This window comes from Benincasa hispida, chromosome 4 (assembly GCF_027475165.1).
Source record: "Benincasa hispida cultivar pf3 chromosome 4, pf3_genome.v1.1, whole genome shotgun sequence".
Lineage (NCBI taxonomy): Eukaryota > Viridiplantae > Streptophyta > Magnoliopsida > Cucurbitales > Cucurbitaceae > Benincasa > Benincasa hispida.
The window spans coordinates 10340538-10350766 of record NC_143481.1 but is presented as its reverse complement, the minus strand read 5'-3'; the positions used below and the strand labels follow the sequence as shown (position 1 = coordinate 10350766).

At 33.6% G+C, this 10229-nt stretch overlaps 2 protein-coding genes across 2 annotated transcripts; one reads left to right on the top strand and one right to left on the bottom strand.

Moving 5' to 3' along the window:
* Positions 1–966: 966 nt before the first annotated feature.
* On the top strand, positions 967–1514 carry LOC120076307 (peamaclein-like). The gene is made up of 2 exons (XM_039030070.2): positions 967–1146; positions 1224–1514. The coding sequence occupies exons 1-2, from the start codon at positions 1053–1055 to the stop codon at positions 1406–1408; spliced, it is 279 nt and encodes a 92-aa protein (XP_038885998.1). The 5' UTR covers positions 967–1052; the 3' UTR covers positions 1409–1514.
* A 5101-nt stretch (positions 1515–6615) lies between these two features.
* On the bottom strand, positions 6616–8707 carry LOC120075143 (cytochrome P450 81Q32-like). The gene is made up of 2 exons (XM_039028317.2): positions 7510–8707; positions 6616–7405 (listed from the first exon to the last, which is right to left on the bottom strand). The coding sequence occupies exons 1-2, from the start codon at positions 8443–8445 to the stop codon at positions 6788–6790; spliced, it is 1554 nt and encodes a 517-aa protein (XP_038884245.2). The 5' UTR covers positions 8446–8707; the 3' UTR covers positions 6616–6787.
* Positions 8708–10229: the final 1522 nt, after the last annotated feature.

The following is a 10229-nucleotide window of genomic DNA, read 5'->3' as shown; positions in this document are numbered from 1 at the left end:
TTTAAAAAAAAAACTCTTTCCATGGTAACCAAATTCTATTTAAAAAATATAGAGAGAGAATGTATCTTTTCAGCATTGGAAACAGTTATCTGTAATAATAAGAGCATGTTCCCATAGTTATACAGAATAATTAAAAATCACATGAATTTATCTTAATGATAAATTAGTTTTGTACCACCAACATTGTGCTAAGCGTTTCTAGACCTAAAAGGAAATTGACACAAACTGAGGACTTATCTATTGTTCCTTCAATAATCAATTTTCATTAATATTATTTATTTATAAATTGACTAATTGACATGTAAAAAGAATTATGTAGATGAATGTTATTGATATATTTTAACACAAATACCTATTAATTTTCTTAAACTTCTATTATATATAGTCAAACGATAACATCTACGTCTTATAATTTTTCACATAAACAAGCAATTTTCATTCTTTATTATATTTTTAGAACAATTTTACTATATTATTTTGAAAAAAAAAAAAGGAAAAAAAATCAAAGTCTTCAACTTATCACAAAATTCATGATATTTTGTAAAATTTTTATTTTATTTTTTGCCTCCACTCATCGTTCACTCGGTCAATCGGCGGAATCTTCTGGAATATGAAACATATAATGACCGTTCACCTTAGAAGTGGAGAGTGAAGGTGACGGTGCAATGAGAGGAAGCCACGTAGATGTCGACAATAACAAAAACTGCAGTGATCACAAGGTTTCAAGCCATGATTGGTCGGTCTCCATAGTAATTATATCCATTAAGAAGGGAGTTTTTTTTTTTTTTTTAATATCGTGATTACTACCGTAAAAAATGGTAAAAGGAATCTTACCATAAACGCAAAAATGGTAAAAGGAATCATATTACTACCGTAAAAAAAAAAAAAAGAAAAAAAGAGAGAACTTTATGACAGTCTGGAATGTGTTGGTGGATTACACTTTCATTTAATAATTCCACCCTCCTGAAACCAACAAAAAAAGAAAAAAAGAAGAAAAAATTCCACTTTAAATACCCTTCAAAACCACCCTAAAAGCCCACAAATTTCTCTTCATGCATTTGTTTCCCAAGAAAATGAAGTTCCTGCATCTACTTACTTGGCTTCTTGTTCTCACCTCCTTTCTTGAGCTCTCTTCGAGTGCTCCAGGTAACGTCTTAAAGTAAATAATATCATATCATTGTAAAAATATTTATGTATATACGTGTTTTTTTTGTATGTAAAAGGTTTATGCAGGTCTAAATGTAAAAAGAGATGTGCAAAAGCTGGGGTGCAAGATCGTTGCATGAAGTACTGTGGGATATGTTGTGCAAAATGCGGGTGTGTGCCATCCGGAACTTATGGGAATAAACATGAATGCCCTTGCTATGGCAACATGAAGAACTCCAAGGGCAAACCCAAATGTCCTTAATTACTTAATTTCTTGCCTTTTCCCTAAGTTCTATGCTCTATATGGGCCTTTTTAAGTTCAATTATCTTTATCTATCTATATAAATATATAATTAAACTTTTAAAAATATCTATCTAATTTATTTTAGAGAAAAATTTAATATAATCCAATAAAATATTGTCACGTGTCAGTTTTAATTTTTTAAAATTATTTTAATTTTTCATGTAAATTACCTAATAATTACACTATATTTTATTCTATGAAGTTTAAGAAAATAAAATTAAAAAAAAAAAAAAAGGAAAAGAAAGAAAGAAATATGAGTGGTGTGTGTGGGTGGGAGGTCCTTTTAGTGAAGATCGAGTTGTTTGGTAAAGGACGATCGTGTTCACGTGCGGTGTACGATGTGGGAGCCACACTTTTACTATTTTTTCTGACCATAATTAATTCCTCAAACTTTAGTTGTCATATCCAGGGAAATTTTATACCAAAAGTAATATTTGTGTTTCCCACAAAAATAATAATTATGCATCTTTATTAATTACGATTAAAAAAACGATCATCTTTTTTGAAAAAAATGGTCGCTTAATAAACATTGATAGTGGAATGGATTCAAATATTTTTCAATTTATTTTTGTAGTTCTTATGTTATTTTTAAATGCTACTATTATAATGTATTATGATAGTGCTACAATTTTTTCTGTCATATATCACCTCACTACGCGCCTATCAAATATGAAGAAAAATTGTTTACTTTGAATTGGAGCACTTGAATTTTTTTTTTCTTGAATTGAATACTCTTCTTTTCAGCAAGAATTGAACTCTAAATTTAAATAAGCTCAGTAGCGTTTATAATTTTTCTTTTTTTTTTTTTGTTAAATTCCAATGTGCAACGATGATGATTAAATACATTTTAAAAAAATAAAAATAAAAAAAGGTTACTTTTACTTTTACTGTGTGTTTCTTATAAGGTAGTGTAATAAATCAATGATAATGTAAAAAATAATATCTTGGTAGGAACTTCTCGGCATGTTGAACAGCACATTGACTAGCTTGCTAGCGATAGCTATTTGATTATTTTGGGTTTTGTTTACTCATGTTCGGCATATGTACTCAAATCTGTAATAAAAAAATTGGAAAGTGATTGAGGAGTGAAGTGCTAACAATCCAATTGCGTCTGAAAATTACGTCATAATGTTATCGTTATTACTATGGTTACCATTATTGTTATTATTTCAGAGAAAAAATTATGAATTATGACACCTTTGCTATTATCGTTTGACCTTTAGAGATAATAGTAACAGTAGATGTGACAAAATTCATAAATTTTAAGTAAACATAATCAAAAGAAATTCAATTATATTTAAGATTTAGATTCATTATAATTAATCTATCAATGAAAATTCATTATGATTATATCGATTTTCATTGCATAAATGTGACTAAGTTGAATCAATTTTTTACTGGACATGTAGTTGAATATGCAATACAATTATCAAAATAATGACCATATTTTAGTGGTAATTCACATGCTCGATTTAATTCTCAATTTCTATAATTGTTTATTAGAAAATATATTCCATTCTTAAATATGGATTTCACAAGTAAAATTTGTAAGAATCAATTTATTTATTTTTTTTTTAAAAAAAATGAAATCTAACTACTAGTTTTAGAGGTAAGAACTAATTTTGAAGAGAAAATTACTTTTTTTTTTATTCTCATTAAAGCTCTAGTAATGGAGAAGATTGAAAAATAATGTTTAGATTATTCCATTTTTTATCTCAAATTGAGCCTAACTCAATTAGTATAGTGCTTGTATTATCAAGGTCCAAGTTAGAGATTCATTTTTTCCACATCATAAATTGTCAATAATAATATGAAATTTCATAACCAAAAGCTGAATAGACCAATATAAGAAGACCGACGAATCTAATATGGGCTTGGGGGATTCAAACTCTCTTCAACTTTATGCTCTTTCGGCATATATATATGTGTGTGTATATATATATATATGAAAAAATAATATAGTATTAAAACCTTTAGTTACCATAATGGTAAGTTTGTCTCTTAGCCCTTAGATCCAAGTTTGAATCTTGTTAATTTTATTTATTTTTCAATTTTTCTTCCTTTAACAAAACCTTCTATTTTCAAAAAAGAAAAAAAAAGAAAAAAACAAATAATTACACACTAATCTCTGCCAAATACAATTAGAAATTAAAATGGAAGTCATCAATTTTTCAACTTCATTTTTAAATTACTTTTTTTTTGTTTTTTTTAATAAAACTTCAACTTCAATGAGTCTTAAGTTTTTTTTTTTTTTTAATTTTTTTAATTTATTCTTTCGTAGTGATGAACAAAAGTTAGTAAATTTATGAATCCTTAGAACTATTCACTTATAAATCATTTTTATTTAATTATAAAATTCTATCAATAAATTTTCTAAATATGCCACACTAAATAGACATAGTTTAACTAATGAAAAAGACTTCTTGTCATACTCCTTCCCAGATTAACCTCTTAATCCGAGAAGAAACGTGAAGACAACAATTGTCAATGCTCTTATGACAACAACTGCCCAACATACTCATGTAATCCTGTTTCCTAAGTACTTGTTAACCTGATAGTTCATATCTTATACTAAATATATGTATAACTTCCACACCAACTTATTAACTCAGGTACTACCATGCAAAGAAGTTCACATGTATTTACATAACAGACATAACGAAATTAAACGTTTATATTTACAACCCTTAGCTCAAAATCTTACCCTGAACCCCAATGACATGTACAGACAACTCAGAGTTAAATAGACATGATGAACCATCTAAACTTCAACTTCCATAAAGAATTTTGAATAATGACTGATTGATAAATCTACTTAGCTTTGGGACGTCGACCGCTACTTGGGAAGGAAAACATTTAAAATCGTGAGCTTAAAATACTCGGTGAGTGACTATTTAGGAAAATCTACTTTCGTTCATAAATAACATAAACACACTTTCATAAGTATTTACATGGTCAAAATCAGGTTTAGAAAATATAAAATCAAATCAAATAAAAATCCTACAATAAAGTTTATTAGTATCACACTGTAAAATACCACTACTCCATTGTCTAAACATAGGGGAGAGCCCTTTTGCTCAATCCCTACTAGACTGGAGTGAGAACCTTCCTGCTCAATCACCTCCCAACCTGAGTTGAGAGAGAGCCCTTTTGCTCGATCCCATCAACTTCAATAACATAAGCCATATGTGCATACAAGGCTGGGTTGGATCCTGACCACCTTACCATACCTTTGGTGTCGAGGATCCTTAACATAATTGAAATCTTGGTACGTTACCATACATTTGATACCAACATTGGAGTAGGGTTCATACAAGGTGCAAACATTGAAAACATTTAATGAACATAAAAAAAAAAAAAAAAATACCCATTTGAGCTGATTATACATTAGAAATTGTATATCGTCATATAGTGCCTCATCAAGTATGCTTATAAAACATGGGATAGGCTTACAGAAAACATATGCTTAACTTATAAATAACTTTATCATTAAAAAGCATGAATCATGCGATCAACATTTATTGTAAGGCATGCATTGAGAAAATCATGATATAAAACTTCATTTAAACTGCCTATGCATTAAAATTCATTCATAAAAACTAACATTGGAAAACATTGTAAAAACTTGTAACTCACTGTCTTAAGTTACTTATCCAAGGGGTTTGTAAGCCTCTCCCACTTGTGTTTGCCTGTAATAAGAAGAGGTTCTTTGGTAAATATCATTGGCCTCCTTTTGAGCTTAACATAACACTTAACTTATCATTATCGCGTACAAAAATCTTATCACATCATGACTGAGTTCATCACATCACTTATACCCATTTTACCTTCCTTTTGGCTAAAAACTGGCTACCCTCTCTATTAGGTGCTCAATGGTCACGAGGACACACTTCTATGCCTATGCATTGATCAACCTCTGCATGCCTTACTTCACGCCTGCGTGTTGTCACATACCTTGGCAAGTCAGTTACTTGCTTGCTCTTCGTATTCAACTCCCTACTCATTCATCCATAATATCATTTCAGATTCCAATCTTTTAAACCTTATAATTCTAATTCAAGCCATCAACTAACTAAAATTCTTCCCATGAATGTGCTAAAAAACTTCTTAACGTGCTTACCTTAGAATATGAGCAATAAATCCTCTTGATTTGGCTAGAAGACTTCAAATTCCTTCAAGCTTGTTCACCAATCCTTTAGCACCTTTAGAGCTTCATAGGCACTCACACTTCCTTTTAGGTGTAAGCAAAATTTGGCAAAACTGATTTAAGCAAAATTTGACAAAACTGATTTCTTCTTTACAAGCCATATTTATACTTGAGCTTGCATGTGAGCCAATTTCAACTAATCGCCACCTGGCATGCTAATCCTTAACTTAGCATTTCTAAGGTTACCACTTAGCCTACTAACCGGTGATTATGCCGAATGCTTAACTTAAATTTCATCGCATAGAGTTTGCGATCACTTAGGCCCCATCACTGATTATCGTATACTCTAGCCGTAATCACATCGCCTCGTCTTAGGTGTTCTTAGCACACCTCAGTCAATCTTAACTTCCTTAACACACCTCTTCATATCAACTGAGTGGCCCATCATCACATCTATCCATGGCAGTCTTGCCTGCCAACTTCTAACCTTCACGGTCACTGATTCTCTTATGACCATCCTAGCATTTTGCCTTAGCATACCCTTTGTAGTGCGTGTCTAGACAACTTAGATATTTGCATACTGCCTATATAGTCTTCTCCACATTAGGTGAAGTTGGTCACATACTTCTCTCACCAACCTCGGCTAAATATCAAACTCAACAGCTAACTTAACTTCCTTCATGACCTTTCACATACTTCATGGGCTATACTTTGGCATTGTGTCCCTTCTTTAAATACTTAGTCGCATAGCGTTTTGGAAGGGTTGGCCACATATATTGACATAACTTTGTCGCATAGACCTTTTATTTTCCTTCTAAGTGTGAACCCCTCTTCAATTCACCTGAAGAGCTCACACTTCATACTTAGAATATTTTCTACCTTCAAAATGCTTGAGAGCCATCCTTTAACACTTAGAAAATTTTTTTCTCCCTTAACATCACATACATGCTCTCACACTTCATATCATAACAAATATTACAATAATCATAAATACAGACTTACAATGACATTAAACACATAATTAAGAGAATTTAAGCATAATTAACTAGTAAATTGAGTTTAGGAGTTTACACTTGTACTATTGACCTGAACTTTGGTTTTATTCACATTCACAAATATTGTAAAAATATGTATAGATGAAAGTTGATAGTGAAAAATAATGAACTTTTTGTTTTTGGAGTGGTAAGGCATCACAGCGTGGGCAGAAGACGGAGCAAAATGGGGCGTGGCCTACAGTTTGCCCACAATGGTTTAGCTTTAGGCATTGTGAGGCCACCACCTTCACTCATATCCACCATCTCCTCCCCCGCTGTCTGCCACTCAAAACACTGAATTAAACACCCCAAAGTCAGCCCCACCATTCGCATCGCCAATCCCTCACCGGGACACCCCCTCCGCCCCGCCCCAAACGGCAGCCACCGCCACAGCTCCTCCACTTCCCCTGCTTGGAACCTCTCTGGCCTAAACTCTGATGGGTCTGGCCATGATTCGGGGTCGTTTTGAATGGCCCAGTTGTTTATAAGCAACATTGTACCTCGAGGCACGTGGAAGCCTCCAACGACGCAGTCTTGTGAAGATTCGTGAGGAACCAGCAATGGGGCGACTGGGTAAATGCGGAGCGTCTCTTTGAGAATAGAGTGGAGGAATGGTAGGTTGGAGAGATCGGATTCTTGAAGGAGTCTGTTGGGACCGACTTGAGCGTCGATTTCTGCTTGGGCTTTGAGGAGGGAATGTGGGTTGTTGAGTAGTAGTGAAAGTGCCCATTCCATTGTTGCTGATGATGTGTCTGTACCTGCTGATAGCATCCCCTGTTTATGTGCATATCATCCAAAAATAAATTTAATAAAACTAATTGTTGGAATAAATTATGTTTTTGTTGGAGATGGTATTTAGTAATAGGAAAGAAGTTTACTTGCATCATGCCTCGAATGAAGGCATCCGTGTAGTAGTGAGGTTCAATTTCCTGTAAATCCAAAAGAACATCTGCCATTACTCTGCATCCTTTCATTTCTCCATCATCGTCCCTTCTCATCTTTCGTCGTTCCTCAATCAAATTCTGCATAAAACTTTCTCTCAGACCTTGCAATCTCTCCATTCTTTTCTCAATTCCATCCCACAATCCTACCCATTTCACAAAATTTGGCAAAAAGTCCCCCATATTCGTAGCACCACTCACTTCAAACCCTTCTTTCACAATCTTTCTAAATCTCTCAGCCTCCTCTGATTCTCTCTCTCCACAATACCGCTTACCGATGATCATCTTCATCATCACATTAAGCACCGTCTCGAAAAACACCCTCTTCATCTCCACCGCTCGAAACCCATTTTCTCCGGTGCCTCCGCACAGCCTGCAGATCAAGAACTTCACTTCCTCTGTTCTCACGCTGCCGTACATCTGGATTCGGGTGGGTGAGAGAATCTGGAGGGTGGCGATGCGCCTTTGGTTGCGCCAGTGGGGTCCGTAGGGGGCCCAGAGGAGGGAGGTATAGTTGCAGCCGAGGTGTTTTCCGACGGAGAGGCGAGGGCGGGAGGCGAAGGCGATGTCGTTTTTGGTTAGGCATTCTTGTGCGGCGGATGGGGAGGAGACTAGTAGGACGGGGCGGGAGCCAAAGTGGAGGAGGAGAATGGGGCCGTGTTGGGTGGAGAGTTTTGCGAGAGTTCGGTGGAGGGGCTTCTTGAGGAGGTGGAGATGGCCAAGAATGGGGAAGGAGACCCCGACCGGGCTCGGTGGGAGGCGCCTCCGGCCGGGGTTTTTGGTTTGAAGGAAATGGAAGAGGAGGAAGATTATTATTGTTGGGAAGAGAAGATAGTTAAGGAATGGAAGAGACAACTCGACGAACTGAAACATCTTAGATGAGAGCAGATTCTGCGATGAATATGGAAGTTGCAACTGATGTAGGAATAGGGTTACATTGTCTAAGTGCGGCAAACAAAGGATTTAACTTTGTATTGAAATGATAAGAAGAAGAATATTTCTGTCTCAGATGCCCCTGCAGGCACAGCCGCTTGTAATGTAAATTTACATATGATTTCCTTGTAAAAATCGACCGTACGAATTGTCTTGTGTCTTTGTTAAACCATGTAATTTAATTTAGTTTCTTTTATTATTATTTCAACACAACATCAAAACATACTTTAATTAGTTGAAGTGAACTCATTGATTTTATTTGATTCCCTTAGTTTTATTTAGGAAAAACTTTACCCACTTGTGTCAATTTGGACTCTCACTAATTAGTTAAATGTTTACTAATTCCCTCATTAATTTTAATAAAAATAAAGTTTTCCAAAAAAGAATGTATTTAAACAATACACAAATTAATCATTTACAATTTTATCAAAATTCATAAATTTCAATAAAACAAAATCGATTATAATGTACTAAAAGTTTAGCAAATTTGTATCATGCATTCTCTTATGATTTGTTGAATGTATGGGAACAGGTTTTATAACGATCAATAACTCATTATTAAAATTACCACCTTTAAAAGTTTAAAGTTGAGATCACAAAAGTTATCTAAACTAAAAAACTAAATATGATGGACCGAATTTTGGACTATTGATCATATAGCTTTTTACACTTCCTTTTTATATTGCACGTTATAATAACACCTTGATTTTCTACTCTAAAACATAACTTTCAATCATATTACCTCTACATGTGCTTAATTAAAAAGCTCACATTTATGTCTTCAACAAATTTATGATTAACATAATATTGAAAAGTTGCAAGGTAACTTTTAATATACTTATATCCAACCTTAGATATTTAGATCCTGACTTCATTGGCATTGAATTAATTTACAGTTTTCATCCGTATAAGACTCTACTAATATAGTTTCTAATTAAATGTGGGGTTTGGTCTAAGTATATCATATGTAAACTGAAAATGACCTATACTAAACGAAGTATATATTATGCATAAACTTAAAGCTTCTCCTTTCAAAACTCCTTTATTAGATTACATCACCGATTGAAGTTTTCTTTTCCCCCAAAAAGACTTTTGAAAAACACTATCTCATTATAAATTATTTTTTTCAATGTTGAATTGATTCAAACTTACTCTTACCTGAGTATGTGATTTTCCTTGTGAAAACATTTCTAACCTCTTATTTGACAAAGTAAACCAACTTTGTATTTTGTTTAAAAAATATTCTTAAACTTTTAAAAGTTTCAAAAATATTCTTCTCTTTCTAGAAAGAGTTTTAAAAAATACACTTACCATTAATTTTGGATGAAAACCATTAGTATTTTGTTTAAAAAATTCAGTATACTGATCATCTTCTTCTTAATGGTTGATTGCCATCTTCCTTGTCACCTTCCTTTGGCTTGGCTCATAAACTTTCAATGTCATCCTGTCTTTCTACCTTGTTCTTTGGATGTTTTCCCAAATCGGGGTCTTAGCTACTCGCTTTTGAACGATCTTCCTGTGCCTTCTGAGTTCTGGCCATAGACTTTATCTTTCGGATGGGTTGTCGTTGTTGTCTTTGTAGGTAGTCCTTATTAAAGAATCATAGCTTATCTCAATTGAGAGTCTTGTGTTGCCTCTTATCTAGACCGCTGTAGCCTTAGCTAGAGCCACTATAACATTGGGGTAAAATGTATCTTTATAGGGGCCCAAATAAAAAGTAGCCT

What these genes read in the sequence shown, in the direction of transcription:
- LOC120075143 (XM_039028317.2), bottom strand. Translation starts at nt 8,445, where the DNA reads ATGTTTCAGTTCGTCGAGTTGTCTCTTCCATTCCTTAACTATCTTCTC. An exon ending in TCATTCGAGGCATGATGCAA is followed by an intron (nt 7,406 to 7,509) that starts GTAAACTTCTTT and finishes GCACATAAACAG; the next exon opens with GGGATGCTATCAGCAGGTAC.
- LOC120076307 (XM_039030070.2), top strand. Translation starts at nt 1,053, where the DNA reads ATGCATTTGTTTCCCAAGAAAATGAAGTTCCTGCATCTACTTACTTGG. An exon ending in GCTCTCTTCGAGTGCTCCAG is followed by an intron (nt 1,147 to 1,223) that starts GTAACGTCTTAA and finishes TGTATGTAAAAG; the next exon opens with GTTTATGCAGGTCTAAATGT.